The sequence below is a fragment of the Seriola lalandi genome, unplaced genomic scaffold (genome assembly GCF_002814215.2).
Source record: "Seriola lalandi dorsalis isolate HSWRI2012SDOR001 ecotype SW California unplaced genomic scaffold, Sedor1 jcf7180002053666, whole genome shotgun sequence".
Lineage (NCBI taxonomy): Eukaryota > Metazoa > Chordata > Actinopteri > Carangiformes > Carangidae > Seriola > Seriola lalandi.
The window spans coordinates 23,908-42,970 of NW_019524219.1; the positions used below are offsets into that span (position 1 = coordinate 23,908).

General features: G+C 42.7%; 1 protein-coding gene and 1 long non-coding RNA gene across 2 annotated transcripts in view; both read left to right on the top strand.

Moving 5' to 3' along the window:
• phf21ab (PHD finger protein 21Ab) overlaps positions 1-14,438 on the top strand; it is a 23,446-nt gene extending 9,008 nt beyond the window's left edge. The window contains exons 9-18 of the mRNA XM_087172713.1: positions 883-1,224; positions 1,344-1,457; positions 1,542-1,593; positions 1,676-1,755; positions 2,374-2,434; positions 4,982-5,088; positions 5,523-5,678; positions 6,035-6,110; positions 6,194-6,297; positions 7,237-14,438. Of these exons, the coding sequence (XP_087028839.1) occupies positions 883-1,224; positions 1,344-1,457; positions 1,542-1,593; positions 1,676-1,755; positions 2,374-2,434; positions 4,982-5,088; positions 5,523-5,678; positions 6,035-6,110; positions 6,194-6,297; positions 7,237-8,013 (1,869 nt within the window). The 3' untranslated portion in view covers positions 8,014-14,438. The remainder of the gene's footprint in view (positions 1-882; positions 1,225-1,343; positions 1,458-1,541; positions 1,594-1,675; positions 1,756-2,373; positions 2,435-4,981; positions 5,089-5,522; positions 5,679-6,034; positions 6,111-6,193; positions 6,298-7,236) is intronic.
• Positions 14,439-17,983: 3,545 nt separating this feature from the next.
• The window catches only part of LOC147819409 (uncharacterized), a 3,712-nt gene continuing 2,632 nt past the window's right edge, over positions 17,984-19,063 (top strand). The window contains exon 1 of the long non-coding RNA XR_015436937.1: positions 17,984-18,429. This is a non-coding gene — a long non-coding RNA (uncharacterized LOC147819409). The remainder of the gene's footprint in view (positions 18,430-19,063) is intronic.

A 19,063-nucleotide genomic window follows, 5' to 3' on the forward strand; every position in this document is an offset into this window, starting at 1 on the left:
TTCACCTTCATCCTTCTTTCATCCTTCACCTTCATCCTTCCTCTGCTTCACCTTCATCCTTCTTTCATCCTTCACCTTCATCCTTCTTTCATCCTTCCTCTGCTTCACCTTCATCCTTCTTTCATCCTTCCTCTGCTTCACCTTCATCCTTCTTTCATCCTTCACCTTCATCCTTCCTCTGCTTCACCTTCATCCTTCTTTCATCCTTCACCTTCATCCTTCCTCTGCTTCACCTTCATCCTTCTTTCATCCTTCACCTTCATCCTTCTTTCATCCTTCCTCTGCTTCACCTTCATCCTTCACCTTCATCCTTCTTTCATCCTTCCTCTGTTACACCTTCATCCTTCTTTCATCCTTCCTCTGCTTCACTTTCATCCTTCACCTTCATCCTTCTTTCATCCTTCCTCTGTTACACCTTCATCCTTCTTTCATCCTTCCTCTGCTACACCTTCATCCTTCTTTCATCCTTCCTCAGCTTCACCTTCATCCTTTCATCCTTCCTCAGCTTCACCTTCATCCTTCTTTCATCCTTCCTCTGCTTCACCTTCATCCTTCTTTCATCCTTCCTCAGCTTCACCTTCCTCCTTCTTTCATCCTTCCTCTGCTTCACCTTCATCCTTCTTTCATCCTTCACCTTCATCCTTCTTTCATCCTTCCTCTGCTTCACCTTCATCCTTCTTTCATCCTTCCTCTGCTTCACCTTCATCCTTGGGGAAACTGTGAGGGACAGTAGTAGTAGTGCTTGTGTTGTTAGTAGTTGAAGTGGTAGTAGTACTAGTAGTAGTAGTATTACTGGTAGTAGTATTAGCTCCACAGTGGTGTTACTCAGCAGTCTCAGGTCATCTTGGTGCTGTTTTCTGATTGGCTGTCTGTTGTCACCAGGTCAGGCCCAAACCGGCCACACCCACCAACATCCCCATTGCCCCGGCCCCTCCCCCGCCCATGATGGCGGCCCCCCAGCTGCTCCAGAGGCCCGTCATGTTGGCCACCAAGCTGTCGTCATCCCTGCCCTCGGCGGCCCCCATCCATCAGGTGCGCATCGTGAACGGACAGCCCTGCAGTAAGACCGGCTCCACCCCCCTGACGGGGATCGTCATCACCACGCCCGTCTCTGCCGCACCCACCCGCCTCGGCAGCCCTGCCCAGGCACCCAACCCCTCTACCATCCCCAACCCGACTCCCGCCCAGCCGATCCAGATCAGCAGCCTGACACCTGAGCCCAAGGTGAGTCCTACCTGAGACCTACCTGATTGAACAGTGTACAGTCTCTGTACTTAAAGCTGCTGTTGTCTCCTCCTCTTTCTCCTCCTCCTCTTCTTTCTTCTCCTTCTCCTCTTCCTCAGCAGACTGTTAAATCAGGAGGCGGAGCTGAGCCGAAGACCGTTGTCAGCCTCCCCTCTTCCTCCACCCCTCCGTTGTCTCCAGCTCCCAGACCCAAGAAAGAGGAGAACCCAGAGGTAGGGCCCAGACTGACACATGCTGGTCCAGGATCTGGTCTCTGGTCTCTGGTTCTGATGGTGATTTGTATTTGTCTCTTTTAGAAACTGGCCTTCATGGTGTCTTTGGGGCTCGTAACACACGACCATTTGGAAGGTGAGTGATCCTTCCTCTGTCTCTTCATGTTTCTGATGCTGCTGCCGTTTTTGAATTAAAACTCTGACGTTTTCATCGGCAGAAATCCAGAGCAAAAGACAGGAGCGAAAGAGGAGAACAACGGCCAACCCGGTTTACAGCGGAGCTGTGTTTGAACCTGAGGTACACACACACAACACCTGTGAGGTACACACACACACACAACACCTGTGAGGTACACACACACACACAACACCTGTGAGGTACACACAAACTAATATTTAATATTGTTACATCACATTAATATTACATCACATTAATACCATTACATCACATTAATGTTATTAAATCACATTAATATTACATCTCATTAATACCGTTACATCACAGTAATATTACATTACATTAATATCATTACATCACATTAATATTACATCACATTAAAATCGTTACATTACATTTATGTTATTAAATCACATTAATATTACATCACATTAAGATCGTTACATTACATTTATATTATTAAATCACATTAATATTACATCACAATAATACCATTACATCACATTAATGTTATTAAATCACATTAATATTACATCACATTAATATCGTTACATTACATTAATATTATTAAATCACATTAATATTACATCACATTAAGATCATTACATCACATTAATATTACATCACAATAATACCATTACATCACATTAATGTTATTAAATCACATTAATATTACATTACATTAATATCGTTACATCACATTAATGTCATTAACATGTTTTTCTATTTGTCTTCCAGAGGAAAAAGAGCGCAGTGAGTTACCTGAACAGCCCTCTGCACCAGGGGACCAGGAAGAGAGGTCCGTATGAAATACTGGTCTTCAGATCCAAGCTGATCCTGAACCAGTAGAACAGTAGAGACCAGTACAGAGACAGTAGAAGCAGTTTCAGATTCAGTAGAACAGTCGTTGAGCTGAGGTCTGGTTCAGGTGAAGGTGGTGGAGACAGCAGTAGATACAGTAGAGATAATTCCTCCTGCTGCTTCCTGTCCCTTCAGTCAGGGTTCAGGTCTACAGCCGGATTTCTACCTGTTTGTCAGAGACTCTGAGGCTCCCACAGATCTCCATGAACACATGTAAACATCAAATATCTGGATCTGATGGATCAGCTCTGGCTGCTTGTTTCTCCGGCCTTTACGAAAAGAGATGAAGTGAAGTTAGTGTCCTCACAATGAACAACACATCCATCCACTAGCTTCACAGGTCTCGTGGTCTCTCAAACCAAACTCTTTGAAAACAGAGTTCTGCTGGAGCAGCTCAAAATATTGATAAGACACACATGAAGTCACTGATAATCACGTCTCATGTGTTTAGTATGAAGCTGTGTGAGGGATCTGTTTTAGCCAATCATGTCAGAGCTGAGGTCATCGACACATCTTGTCTCTGACAAACAGATTTGAACCAGAAAATGTCTAGAAAGGTTAAAATGATTTGTGGCACTACAACAAACCTGTTCTGTTGTTGGTTGGACATAGTAAGACATTGATCATGTGCACATCACTGGTGTGTGTGTGTGTATATATATATATATATATATATATATATATATATATATATATATATATATATATATATGAATCATTCAATCTAAAGGTTGAAAACGATCATTAGTTGCAGCCGTTGCTGATCCGCAGTCTCACAGCGTGGACCGCCTTGCTGAACAGGTATAAATCTGGCTGATCTCTCACACCTGGTGTCTCCTCTGAGGGGAGATCAGCTGAAGCAGATGAGTCCTCAGGACTGAACAGGTTAACAATATGATGAGGTTTTCAATATAGTAAAGCCACAGTGATTAGTGTGGACGGTAACAGGACTAACATGAAATGTCTTTTATGCGATCACAGCTCGGAACACACTAATCTAAGAGGTTTAACATGTAACACTGAATAATTCCTGCACAACCTTCATTTCAGTTCTTTCAAGAGAAAAGGCAAAGATGTGAGATCGTGTAACTCACAGTGTCAGATGTTAACACATCAGTGGTTTAATGGAGGGTCGAAGGTTGTCATCAAAGGGGCGGAGCTACTGTTGAACACGTCATATTTTACCAGGGGGAGGTGGTTCACAGATTTTCACACAGTCAACCTCAGAACTTCAGTTAGTGTAACTAATGAAAATACAAATCAACTGTTTTTAATTGGTTGATCCATTTGTTCTTCTGCTGGTTTCCAGGTCGCATCAAATCAATGAATTATATCATTAGGAGTTATTAGTTAGTTAGAGTATTATGTGTTGGGAAATGGTGAAAAACCCTAACCCTAATAAATAATAAACCCACATTGTGAAGCAGGAAGTACATTTCCGGTTGAAGCAGCAATTCATCGTAGCGACCGCCGGACACCGCGCTCACAGGTTGAGGATTTCCGGCTTGAACCATGTGGCGATGGACGACATGTATTGCATGTTTCTTTGCATTATTATTTTTGTCCACAATGTGGAGCCAGAAACCACGCAAAACAAGCACACACTATGTGTGTCTGTAGACCAGACAGTGGAAATGTCATCTAAATCAGATGTATGTAAAATTTGAGGCAGATTAGACAATATATATTTAGGTTAAATCAATTTCCTGCTTCATGGTGAAATGTGGACATTGGTCCTCTGCCAGAGCCACACTGTTCAACGGAAACTCACAAGTTTCACAGTGAAGCATCATCTAGGTGGAAAGCAAATGCTGACAGGTTTAGGGAAGATTGGACAACGATGATAGACGTACAACCACTTCCTGTTGAAAAATCCATTGCACCACCATAGCCACGCCTTTAAATGAAAACAATTTTCACAATATGGCATCAGCAGGGGGAGATGGATTTTCTGACCAAGTTTGAGGCAGATTGGATATCATATAATAGACTTACAGACTTACAATCACTTACTTTAATTTGGTGAACCTGCACAAACCCTGGTCAAGACTTTACCAACTAAAACAATTCACTATGAAAGAGTTCTGTATCTTCACAAAGTCTTGTTGCAGGAACAGGAAATGATGTCACACTCTGGTCAGTTTGGCAATTAAGGCGTTCGGCCGGTCCTAAATTAAACCTGAGTTGTGTTGAAATCTGACACGAGTCCATTTGTTGTGCGCTTCATAGACGACTGCAGTAGGTTTGTACTCGTGCTCGGCCTCAGCTTGCATGGAGCCAGTCTCCTGCACTAACACTGCTGTCTGTGCTTCTGACTCCTCCTCTTCCTCCTCTTCCTCCCTTACCGCTCCCCTGTCTCATGCTAGCCAACGAAGACTCCCTTTCCAAGGTATGTCATACAGACTGTTTGTTTTTGTTTTCCCCCCTCTCCATCTTTCTTTTTTTCTTTGTTTTCCGTCTTTGTTGTCTGTCTCATTTCACCCAGGTCGCCCACCCAAATACAGCAGCGTCCCGGAGCTGGGCAGCCTCACCCCGACCTCCCCCTCCAGCCCCGTCCATCCCCTCCCCCTGCCCAGCCCCAGCTCTGGGGATGTAAGTAACGATGGGGGAGACGGACAGTTCAAGGGTTGGACACCCCGTCACACACACTCCTGTTGGCCCAGTAGCTCTCTGTCATTTGCACCCGAGACCTCCACCAACACGTCCATTAGTTTGTTGTGTCCATGTGATAATCATCAATCATCAGTTGATTTTTACTTTGATTCAGCCTTACAAAGTGAACAGTGTCCTGTAGCCCAGAGCATCATTAATAACTACTACCCAGAACACATCCTAACCCCCAACTGTCAAGTAACTTTTCTGTGGGCTCAGTAAATTAACACACCATGTCCAGTAGACATCCAAACGAGGCCAATTGTAAACTAAACCAAACCAGATCACGGTGCCTCCCCTGCCTTGCCTCTCCACAGATGGTTGGTGGGGCTCAGTTGAGCGGGGAAACTGATTGGTCCAATTCTTCCTCACAGGGAGACATCCATGAGGATTTCTGCACTGTGTGCAGACGCAGTGGCCAGTTGCTCATGTGCGACACGTGTTCTCGTGTTTATCACCTGGACTGCCTGGATCCACCCCTGAAAACCATTCCTAAAGGCATGTGGATCTGTCCAAAATGTCAAGATCAGGTAACCGCTGCAGCCGAGACTGATCCTGAGTCAGGGGGAAGGGGGTACCGCAGTCCAGAGAGGGGCCAGTCAGGGCCTAGCTGTACTTGACTGTAACTTGAATCTGTTGATTGGCCTTCTGCCGCACTGTCCTGACCTTTGGGACTGTTCAATCCTTTGTAAGCATAAACATGATGCAGTATTGTTTTTTTGTGCTTCTGTCTCATTCATTGTGTTAGTAAAGATTGGCATCTCACGTTCATCCACCCCATTGCTTGTTCCTCTTCAGCCTCACCACAGGGTGGCGGCTAAACTTGTCTTCCTTAAATCTTTTCTGAGTCTCAGCCTCTTTGACAACTCAGAGCTTTCCCCTCCAGATCCTGAAAAAAGAAGAAGCCATTCCCTGGCCCGGGACCCTGGCTATCGTTCATTCCTACATCGCCTACAAAGAAGGTGACAACAGATTCTCTTCTTCTCTCAACTGCCTGCTGGGGCCAAAGCAGACAGGGAGAGTAACTTTTGTTTTATTGTTGCAGCTAAAGAGGAGGAGAAACAGAAACTGATGAAGTGGAGTTCTGAACTGAAACTGGAGCGAGAGCAGCTGGAACAGAGAGTCAAACAGCTGAGCAACTCGATAACAGTAAGAAACACCATCAAACAGCTGAACAACATGAAGACAGAGCTGCTGCTGCCGCTGCTGCTGCTGCTTTAGACCCAGGCTGAAACAAACCCAGGTCTGCTGAGCTCAGATCTAGATCTCGAATCAGATCTGTCACTGCTCCACCTTATTCACATGCAGAGTTCATGCTTCTGACTATTACATGTTCCGACAGCAGATTATGTAAAACATAGATAATAACAATTATTAATTAGCATACAAGATAATGCATATTTAACTAGAGCCTCCTCCTTGTGGTTGTCTGCCTCCTCCACTCAGACTAGTTCCAGATTACATCCCTGTTTATCCAGAGTCATATAAAATATTAACCATTTGTGTGAAATTTTGTCTTACTTGCTGTGAAGTCATGAGTTATGGCTAAAAACTGTTTTGAGAAGTCACACTGACCTTGACCTTTGACTTTTGAAATTTGAAGAAGTTCTGTCAAGGTGTTACTGTGATATCGTTTCCACGAGAATGAGATGCACAACCTGAAAAGAAGGTTCGTGGCGTTAAGGTCAGACGTACGCTGCTGTCAGACTTTTACTGCTCAACTCATGTTGAAGTCATAGCTACAGGTGGTGGATGTTACGGAGTAAATTAACAGTCTCATCTGTTCTTCTTCCTCTCAGTCTAACCTTTGGGTCAAATTTATCCATTTGGTTACTTAATAAGGTTTAAAGCTGAACGTAAATAGATTTGATAAGAGATTAAAATTATTGGGATATGATTTAATACTGGATTCAGTAATATTCTCTTGAGGTCAACTGTTGCCACACTCAGGTTTCAGTTCACTGCAGTTAATTATGAGAAAGGACACACTGCTGGTAGTTATTAAACAATCTCAAAAGACTTTGTTGTTCCCTAAATAACGTCTGGTGTTTTATGTCAAATCTAACCCTGTTGTGCTTCTTCTGTCAGAAATGCATGGAGACCAAAAACACCATCCTGGCTCGTCAGAAAGAAATGCAGCTTTCCCTGGACAAAGTCAAACACCTGATTCGCCTCATCCAAGCCTTCAACTTCAACCAAGCTCTGGCAGAGACGGAGGGTAAAGAAGTCAGTGCCAGAGTCCAGGACAGTGCTGAAGGTGCGCTCGGCTCTGAAGCTGCACCAGAAGCCAACTCTGTAGAGAAAGTGAAAGCTGCAAGCTCATCAGAAAACAGCAGCATTGATGGAAATGACAAACAAGAGCAGCATGCAGCCACCGGCAGCAACCAGACAGCAGCAGCAGGAGGAGACACTGACGGCCAGCCTGTCCTGGAAGACGGTCTGGTCCAGGCAGCAGATACCAGCCCCGATGTAGGGGCAGGGGGTAAGGCCAAGCCTAGTGTAGGGGCAGGAGGAGGGGGAGGGGGTAACACAGAGACTGGTCTACAGGCTGAGGTTATGGCCAAGCCTGAGACAGCTCCAATGGTTGACATTCCAGCTGCCACAGCGGCCGCGACTGTTGCCACCACCAATGGTACGGCAGAGCCGGCCTGCCCTGACCGCAGCCCCGGAGGAGACTGCACCACTAACACCACCACCAACTCTGAGAACAAGATGGCTGCCGTCAATTCTCCAGAGACAGCGGTGGAGAAGAAACAGGAGGAGGTCACTGACAGTGACGGCAGCAACACCAACAACAGCAAAACCTCAGAACCCTCCCAGCATTCTTTGCCAGCTCTTGTCAGCAGTTTGGACAATAAAAAGTAATGCTATGTCTCTTCAGTTGCGGGAATTCAAACATATATATTAAAAAAAAAAGACATTTGCTTGCACCGTACGGTGCCCTGAAGTTGCCAATCTGTATAAATGTTGTTTGTTTGCATTGTATTGTCAGACTGTGTCAATGGTAGATATACAGCCCACGTCACATGACTCTGGGAAGAAGTAGGCTAATGGCCCACAGAGCTGGGGACAGGACGGCCTACGTACCAGTGTCATCATGCCAATTAGTGATAGACGTCAGTGGTGGGAAAGCTCAAAGGGAGATTTAATTCATCATCACACCAGTGTGTGCCTGTTATAGTGGCCCCTGTGTTCTCTTGTGGGGTGGGGAGATGGGTTCACATGGGTAGGAAGACAACCGAGAACATGGAACCAAACATCTGTCAGGGGTTACTGGTATAAAAAGCAGTGTTGTGACAGAGTGCTGAGAAGAACCTGTTCATCCCCTTGTCCCATTGAACTTAATGTGAACAACCTTTAACTTCTGCAATCCCACAACCCTGATCTCCTAAACCTCCAGTCCCAAACCTTCATTAACCTAAGCCCTAATCCATGATCCCAACCCCCCCTGTCAATAACAAACCCTGTTTCTCCAGATCTTACACCAACTTCCCATCAACCTACTATGTAAACGGTCTTCAGTCAACTAAAAAACATTATTGACAATAGCAGTAACTTTCTTCCCAGTCCTCCATCAATCCAACGTGAATCCACTGGGATTCATTGTGCGTCAAACAAACTAATTTATACAAAATATTGTCTTGAATGCCCACCCTCACAGGCAGAGTGAAAAGCCTGTTGTGGTTAAGGGGAGTGAGATGAGATGGTGATGTGCTCACTTTCAATCCTAGTACCTTGTTGGATTGTTGATTTCGGAAAGTTATTAAAACTTGACAGGTGCAGTCGTCCCCACAGTTGCAATGTCAGAAAGGTCTGGGTTGTCTAGATTAATTAAACAAGCACTTCATTTGAAGGATTCATGCATCTTTAAACCATTGTCCCTAGCTTTCAACCAATCACTTCAATCAATCATCAACCAATGACCGGAACCTCTGCAATAGACCAATATTAATCCCAGTGGCTAAAACCTGAACGTACGTTTCCCTCAACACCAATGATCCACTGTGACCTCCATATTGAACCCCAACAACCCACCTGCACCACTCTAACCCACTGAGTTTTAAGCACAGATTAAGTACAACAGCTCAAACCCTTTCCCAGCAGCCCTCCCCCACCCACCTCCCCTGCATATGGACTAGTTCATACAAAGTCCTGTCTGAACACATGTACGCAGTTCCTAACGGCTTAAACACCTTCACACACTTTGCCAATTGCTGAATGAAGTGGGAAATATTGTTTTTGAAAAAGTTGTCATAACAATTATTACATTATAACAATCTTACCTGACCTCCATGTTGAACCACAACAACCTGACTTAACCCTATCCTAATGAATTCACAACCAATGACTAAAACATTCTCTTATTAATCCCACTTTACCCTAATGAACCCTAACTTTCCCATCAACCAATGACTTAAAGTTTTCAGTCAACAGAAAAACATAATCCTTCCTATCAACCAATAGCAGTGATCTGGCCATAGTGACTAAAACTGGAGATTAATTTCCCTAGTCCAGCAACAATCCAATCTAACCCCGTCTAAACTCACTTCCCTCAGCGTCTCCAGTCAACCCAAACCTATTGAGGTTCAAACAGACAGAACATTATTAATATGTGCATCTGAACCTCTTTAAACTAACCTGACTTTAAAACCAGCCCAATCATCTTACCTTCTCCAGTTTGTCATCAATGACCTTCTGGACCCCTGACAACCCTCACCTGATAAACAGAAGACTCAGCCCTCTTCCAGTTGAAACAATGATCAAACAACCCCTACCAACCAACAACCCCAGTTACCCTCCCCACACCCATCTCTTCCCCACCTGTATCCCTGAGCTCAGGCAGAAAAGACGCTGAGCGTCGTGTTCAGCAGGTACGGAGGACGAGGTCGAACAGGCGCAGTAGCCTAACAGATGTTTTCAGTGGTGTCGGTCAAGTGTAGTGATTGAGTTTTCATTCGTGAGTCAAGTGTGTCAACTGTGAGCACTAAATGTGAAATTGCAATATTGCAATGTCAACACACACAAACTATACCTGGGCTGTGTTTCTTTTTTTATAGGAAAAGATATTCAGGTCTTCCTAGTCTTCAGAATAAGTGCTTTCTGTTTTCTGAACCTGCTGGACTGGCATTAACAACACAAAAAGGAATCCTCTTTTTGAAGTGGTGATCTTTGCATTATGTACATTTCTGTTGAATCCTGAACTGCCAAAATGATGTTGTATCCAAATTCAGCAGGGACAAGTCCACTTACTGTATTGAAAGATCAAATCATTGGCGTTGTAAGATATGGATGCTACCATTTCAGAAATTGGAAGTCCCCCGATTGAGACAGGAGAGCTTAGTAAACAATAACATAAAGGAAGTATTTTTCCTTGAAAAGAAGGGATTTGTTGTATGAACCTGCTCCTTCAGATGGATCTCAAAGGACGATACCACAAATCCTGAGATTAAAGCACAAGCTTGCTGCATTACAAAGAAGTGCTGAAGAGCTTTTTGTATGTTAATATGGAATTAAACAGAGTATGCATCTCTTTGTTGTGATGTGACTTATCCCCACATTGCCAATATTTTTCTAGGAGGAAATACAAACCTCTGTCTGACATTAAGGCTCAAGTCTAGTTCATATTTTCGGGAGGAGTGCCCGGGCCTTTGCTGTCTCAGAAACCCCTTCATCCCCTCACAGTTAGACTAGTGCATCTCTTTTCTTTCTGGAGCATGTCTGGGCTGAAATGTGATGCTGTTATTCCTTGGCTTGGTGGCTGTCAGTTCGGGTCTGTCTTTGTCTGGTGAAATGATCATGACTTCTGGCTTCTTGTTGGGTACGGGGCATTAACAAACTCTGGTCTGTTTATTAACGGTGCCTCTGGTTGTGTTGGAACATTTTGTTTATTTGTTTTTGCGATGATGAAGCTTTTCTTAAAGTTTAGTCGTCCAATAACGCGTTCACCCCTGAGTTGCCCTGAAGTTGAAGGTGTTCATGGTTCAGCTATTGAAACCTGCTAAAATGCTTTTAATATTATTTGACTGTTTTATTGATTGACATTTTTAGCCATGCTAGCAGCATTATCTCTGTTGATGCCAGTGGTACTCTTCAATTGGTCCAGACTGAAATGTCTCAACATCTATTGGTTTAAATTCATGGTCCCCAGAGGATGAATGCTACTGGCTTTGTTTATCCCCCTTAACTTTTACGTAGCACCACCATGAGGTTGAGATTTTGGATGAATTGGCATAAAGTCTATCACAGATGTTTGTTGTGCCCAGTGGATGTATCCCAGGGATTTTTGGTGATTCTCTGATATTTCAGATATTGCCACCAGGTGGTCAGTTTTCATTTATTCTGTCAAATATCTTAACATCCGTTGTGCAGATGTTCATGGATGAATCCTACTGACTTTGTTCATCCTCTGACTTTTTCTCCCATGCCATCATCAGGTTTAATTTATTCAAAACTTTATGAACATACCCGCAGAACTGACATTCCCATCAACCTCAGCTGGATAATTATATTGCTAATTACTTGATGTAAGCATGCTAACAGGCTAAACTAAGATGATAAACATGGTAAACATTATACCTGCGTGTTAGTATTGTCGTAGTGAGCATGTTAGCATGCTGATGTTATCACTTAATGTAGCCTAAAAGCTGCTAGCATGGCTACAGACTTGTTTGATACTTTATGGGCAGGATTCAATTCTTAAATATTAAAATAATACAAGGATTTTCTTATTGTAGTGACATCCTATGATAGCAATGTGAATGTGCACATAATTGAAGGGTTGAATACGTTATTGGGCGACTATGAAAAATGCTGTTACAGGTGTGTTTCTTCATATCATATGGATTCTTCTAACTGAATCAGCATATCTGACATCAGCTGTACAAACTGCCTTCATTCAGAAGATCCCAGAAAAATGAATCAGAGGAAAATCTCTGTAACGTTTCCACATGTTTGGCCACAGTGTTGTCTGATAAATGTTTCTTGTCTCTAAAGAAGAGTTCAGCCGTTCGAACATGGAAGGAAAAGAGTGGACAGAGATGCAAGTCTAACAGAAAATGCCAACTAACACTGTCCCCATCTCCCTATGAAAACCATTTGTTTTGTGTTTTGTTCTTTGTCGGGTGGATGTTGACTTCTTCTTTTCCAACATGTTCACCTGTGTTCACTCATGGATAGAGCAGAGTAGTCATCTAGTCTATTCACTTGACGAATTTTTCTTTGAAAGAGCCCGAACATGTGTTCCAGACAAACTGGACCTTTCGCTCTGTACAGTAGGTACCTAGAGTGCCTTTCTTCAAACAGCAGATAATATTTGTCTCTTGACTTGCACTGTGACTTGTAGAACCTTACTAACCCTCCAGATGACCCTCCCACCCGACCCTCCTCTGGTCTGTCCCGTCCCACCAAGCTCCCCCAAACTCTGGAGCACAAACCCGGTCCCTTCACCTCAGGCTGCCAGTAGTCAATGCAAGTTGAAAATACATTTCATATTATGCCATTTAGATTGACCAGATAGTGTTTTGTTGTTGTTTAATATAGGAGTTGCCTTAAATGTCTTTTATTTTCCTTTTATGTGATTCCACTTTTACATTTGAAAAAAATCACTGCAGACGCTGGCGAAGGTCGTTTGGTCGTCGTCACTCGATGAAATGCTCCAAAGAGGGATTGTTGATGATGAGATCTCACTCGGTGTGACAGCCACTTGTTTTGTGATGCACTTTTGGTTTGACCAGTATTATTATCAGTGTAAAAATAGGATCTGTCAGCAACACATATTGCAGTCATGACTCTTGCTCTGGATCTGAATTTTAGAGGTATCTCAGTCTCGTCTGGATGCCATTACTTTGACTCTGGAGCTCATTGTGTTTTGTTCTGAGTCGTTCATCGTTCCCTGTGTGCTGTGCTTCTTCTGTTGTCGGAGGAGGAATGAGTTTGCTAAATCAGGTCATGTGAGCCGGAGCCTGTGTGCATTTGGAACGAACAAACTAACCTGCACCCTGATGATGGGCGGACTTGGACCCAGTTAGCAACATCTGTCCACTCAGTCCAGTGGAACGCATGCCTTCTTATGCAAATTTTTATACAAGATTTGTCAAACCTTTTTAATATGCATTTGCTTTTGTTTTTGAAGTTTTATGTTAAACTCAAGTCACCTTTTTCTTTGGACATTCTGGCATGTTGATGCCAAAAGTCTGCAGTTTAGGTGTTGAACAGCGCGGTAGCCATCCACGTTTGAGCGGAAACATTTCTTCCTGACATTGTGTTTTATGGACGGAGCTGAGATGGTTTTAGCTCCTTCGTTTCGATTTTAATTTGAACTTGGCTAATGCACCATGCTGAATGTTGGGATCCCAGCAGAGCTGTTGGAGGGGTGGGGGGGGGGCTCGATCAAGTCCTAATGTCTAAATTGTATCACTGTCCTCTTCTAGAGTAAAGCCCTCGGTTTCTATTTAGTCAAGCTCTAAAAAGTGAATTTATCCAAAGAACACTGCAGTTTGGAAGCCTTTTATGTCGTCAATGCATATCATCTGGAAATTCATTTCTGCATCAGCATCGTGTGCATTCACCAAGCTGGAACGTATGTCTGCAGCTCAGAGCTGTCCAGTTTGTATTTGAGGACGTCTTTTATGCATTACAAAGTTTCGTCTCCAGTTCCTCTGCGGCGGGTTGTTCTGGAAGCATCCTGTAAAGTAGTTCACTTCGACTCGGGTCTTTTCAGTTTTTAGTTTTTAAACGATCAAGTCATGATTGTGGCCTTCTAGTATTTTGTCGATACATGACATCAGTCCATTGTTACTGCTCATCATCCATCCTGTCTGGACCCAACTGTACACCTGAAGCTTCTTACCTCATCCACAGCTAATTCCATTGGGGGTGTGTTGAGTGCAAAAAAAATAAAAAATGAAAAGTCTTTTTTTATCTTCCATTTGGTGAGATGCATTGTAGCGATATGAATAAAGAAAAAGTTCACCTGGTGTGCTGAATAATGTGTAAATTGGTAATTACACAATCTGAATATTTGTATAATTGTTTGTATTTTTTCATAATGATTTTGGAAAGGAATGTGTTTATTTTTTTGACTTCTGTTCCAGATGTGTCTTCTGTTGGCCTGACATTGTGACTGGTCTGGTGGGATTCTTACCTCTGTATTGAGCCTCTTCTGTGATGAATTCTTTGTATGCAGTGTTTAGGAAATACTGTAGGGAACATGGGGAGGAGTTGATATTAGGAGCATTTGATCAATTTGTATTTATTTATTTTATCATTTTGTTAATAAATTGTGAAAAGCAGCGCGTGATCTGCTGGTTTTGTTACTTATGAAACTGTTTCAGAGATATTACTTCACTTCATTAGTTAAGATACACTGTTTGAAACCGTGGAAGGATTACTGATCAGGTCTAGTGGGCACAGGTCCTGGGGACCAAAGGGCTGAGGGGGGGCCCTGGTCCCGAGCCTCTGTTTTAAGTGACTGTTAACATTTTTTTGTTGGAAAATCGATCAAATAATTACAAAGAAATTTAAAACCACCACAAAGAGACAATGGGCTCTGTCTTACACCTGGTGCAAAGTGTCTTTTCCCATCCCGCACCCACAATGTTTAAATAGCAAATGCATTTATATAGTTTATTTTATGTAAAAGAATGTAAAGTTAAATTTAATTTAGTTTAAAGAACATTGATATTTAACAAACACAGATGAAATTACAACTAAGGTAAAAAACTTCTAAATGGTAAACAAGACAAACACACACACACACACGTAGACAAACACACACACACACGTAGACAAACACACATGTAGACAGAGTCATGTGATCTCCTTTAAATGCAGAGGGAAGGAGCAGCTGAAAGTGAAAGACGTGTTCTGTGTTAGTTGAGATGCCATTTTATCTGGATGGAGACAGAGGGTAACTGACGTCTGAGGCAGGTGAGTGTTAACATGACATTATTATTATTTTACTGTAAACGTCTGTGATGTGTGTGTGATGGTGTGAACTTGTAAATGCTACACAGCGAGGACACAAAAAGTATTTTCCTAACAAAGTGAGGACATTTTGGACGGTCCTCATTTTCTGACACCTTCAAAGGTTCAGCCTTGGTTTATGGTTAGGGGCTGGGGAATACTTTATGTCAATGAGTGTCCTCACAATGATAGAAGTACAAATGTGTGTGTGTCATTTCCTGGTCTTTCTGGGTGTGTGTGTCTTCAACAGCTTGATTGTCCTGATTCTTGTGTCTCATCTCACAGTCCTGAAGATGAGTGTTTGTGTGGAGGAAGAGGATCCATCTGTCCGTCTTTGAAGAGTTACTGGTCTGAACTTCCTCTAAATTTCAGTATTGGACCAGGACCCTCAGACTCAGTAAGTGACCTGCCACTGTCTCTGGAACAGAGAGATTTAGAGAGAAAATCACTGAGTTGAAACTGATCCTCTGTTCTGATTGGTAACCAATCACAACACAGATGTCGACCTGTGACTGTGACATGTTAGTGATAAGAAATGTCTTTACAGGAAGAGGAAGAGGAGAGGTGTCTCTGTGGAGGAGCAGCCGTCCAGCTGTGCTCTGTGTCAGGACGTCCTGAAGGATCCAGTCTCTACCAGCTGTGGACACTGGTTCTGCAGAAAGTGCTTCACCTCATACTGGGACCAGTCTGGTTCTTCAGGAGACTCATCCTGTCCCCAGTGTGGAAAAAGACCCAGAACAAGACCTGGACTGCAGACAGCCAGTCAGACCAGCACTGAACAAAGTGAGGCTGAACATCTGTATGATGATGTCATCATTCTGAGACCAGGACCTGAGAAGTTTTTCTGCAGCTGATGAAAATAATCATCAGATTCTCAGAAGTTTTTCTGCAGCTGATGAAAATAATCATCAGATTCTACGATTCTGTTTCTTCAGTCTGACGTTGTCTCTTCTCTTTCAGCAGATAGTGGTCTGCAGGAGGTTTTACATCAACATAAGATCAGTCTGAGGAGCAGATGTGAACATGTGACTGAAGGATATTATTATTCCATATTCCTGCTGTTTATTCATAAATTACTGTGTTTTATTGTTTGTTGTAAAGCTCTGGTTTTCATCAGTCCTATAGAAATGAACTTTATTCTTATTCAGGTTAGTTAATGAAAATGTGAGCCTGATGCTTCATACAGGACATCTGGCTGCAGGTCAACTGAAGTCTTCAGGTTGTTAAAACACAGGTGTTATGATCAGAGCACAGGTGAGACACCTCCTGAAAAACAGACAAAGGTTTGTTGAACATGCTGTAAACAGTTAGTTTTTATTTTTGGCCTGTTAGCGGCTCAGTCCTCGTTAGCCTGGCAAACACTAAGATCACTCAATACTCCCTCTACAGTCCACTATATACTGAGTCATTTTGTAGTGCAGTCCGAATGTATAGTGAGAATTATTATACCCCATATAGTTGACTCGTAGTATCCCACAATGCATCGTGAGAAGTAGTGCATTGCGCTCACGCTCAAAGACAGAAACACGAGATAGTTACCGAGTCTCTATATAGTCTCTACATGAAACTCCCTGATAGTTAGTAGACATTTATAGACAAGATGTTACCACTAACTTCCATTAACTGAAAACACAAAGTAAGGTCGATGCCCAGATGCATCGATCCGTCCGTGTGGCACAGTCTGTCAATCACACATTAGCCACGCCCCAAAGCTCGCCCTGTTTTATCGTCTCTTTTCCTCTAAACGGGAGAGTAATTTTAAACGTTTAGAAGCACGGTCATTTTCTCTTTCCTGAGTTGTCCTCACATTAAATAAAGTTGTTTTCAATCAAAAGACGTGGCACCAGCCCATAGACTGTATACGACCGATAATTATATATAATATAGTATGATATTTATAATTTGTATACAGTCTATATGAACCAGCCATGACGTTAACATCCCCGCCAGTTTGTGATTAAGCCATAAACTGTAGTTTAACTCCGCTGTGAAGCTTTGTGTCTTCACTGCTTTATCAAATATATAAGTTAAATCATACATACTATAAAATCATAAAATATGTACACTCAGTGAAAAGAAAAAATACAACTTGATCCAACGTTTCCCGAACATTACAATATTAAATACCTCAACTGACGGACTAAGACTGTGCAGCAGAGTGGCGCAGCGGAAGCGTGCTGGGCCCATAACCCAGAGGTCGATGGATCGAAACCATCCTCTGCTAGGGCATAAGCTTTTTTGTTTCATTTCAATTTCTCATAAACGTTTTATTCGTTTAATTTGAAAAGACAGTATAAGGTGAACATTTAAGTGCTTTAAAACGTACTAAGCAAAAAACATTATTTAAACATGATAAATTCTGTGTCTTATCAGCTTCTTCGTCGTAGAAAATGGTTTTAATATCTAATATTTCAGAGACTAAATCACTAGATAAAGAATAAGAGGCTACCTCCACCCATCACCAGGGTCAGAGAGCTGTAGCTGTAAGATTATGAGACATCTCAAATCAAACACAACAGGCTGATTGTGTTGAAGATCTGATTAAAATGTGTTTTGTTATTAATGTTGTTACCTTTTTTTTTTACGTAGCCGTTCACTGTAAACACCATAGATGTTGTTTTTCTACTTTATTGACTGATATCATTTTCTTGCATATTAAATACAGTTCTGAGCTGAAATAAATAAAACGACAGAATAATAAAGACATTAAAAACACAACACTTATTAACAGTTTTTATTAGAGTCTCTGAGTGTGATCATGTAAAACAAAGTTACATTTATGAATATTGAACTTATAGCAGTTGTTCCACATTCTCTTAGTAATGAAGAGAAACCTCGTGTAGTTTAACGAGCAGGTAAACTAGTGTTAAATAAACAATCTATTCAAGGGCTCTGGTTAAATTGTCTGTAGTGTTGTGGAGACACAGAGGAGCTGTAGTGTTTGGAGAAGTGACGTCAGGCCTACGTCGCGCTTACGTCACTTCTTGAGGGCAGCCATAACTGTTGATAGTAGTTGGTGATCGTCGTCCGGTCGGTTTAACCGTCTCCTCTCCGGTTTCTCTTCGTCCCTCTTCGATGGGCGGGAAAAACTGCTGCGTTAGAAACTGCCGCCGCAGGTCTCACGACCACCGCGGGAGGAAGATCCCCAACGGACTCACCTTCCCCTGTTTCCCGCCTGGAGGAGGAAGGAGGGCGCCCAGACCTCCGAGCTGACGCGGCGGAGGAGGGCGGGCTGGGCGGCCGCCGTCAGCCGGAGCAGCATCACCTTCAACCACATCCCCACCTCCATGAGACTGTGACCCATAGACTTCCACCCCGGTCAGTGTGAGCCCTCACCCCGCCACTTGTACCTGCAGTACCTGGGTCTGGCTCCCCAGGTACTGCAGGTACACCTGTGAGACTGTGGCAGTTACTGGTGAAGTACTCAAAAATGTACCCCAGACAAAGTACAAAAGTATCAGCATCAAACTATACTTAAAGTACTGAGAGTAAAAGTACTGTGTGAAGAGACTTCCTGTACTACAGAGTGTGTTATTAATACATCTTTATTTAATATTTGATTATATTTCAGTTGTTAATCAGAGTCTGCAGATAAAAGCAGTAAAGATACAGTGAGGACCAAAACACTCCAGTGAAGTACCAGCGCAGTATCAGTATTGTGTTCCTATTACAGTTTTTCTCAGTCGCTTTGCTTCGTTTCTCAGATCACAATTGAAATTCTCAAAACTACTTGTTCAATCTTCACATCATTGTGTCACTTGTGCAAATCAAGAAAGCAGTTTCTCATTTCTTTGAACAAGTTGCAAATGCTTTGGTTCATCATGCAAATGATTATGTACAATTCTCTGCTGTTTCCTACATTATCAGTTGCTTATGTCATGTTGATCAAAATGTATTATAATGGGTCTCTGTGAATAGTCTCACCCCCCACAACATTAAGGCATTAGTTCAT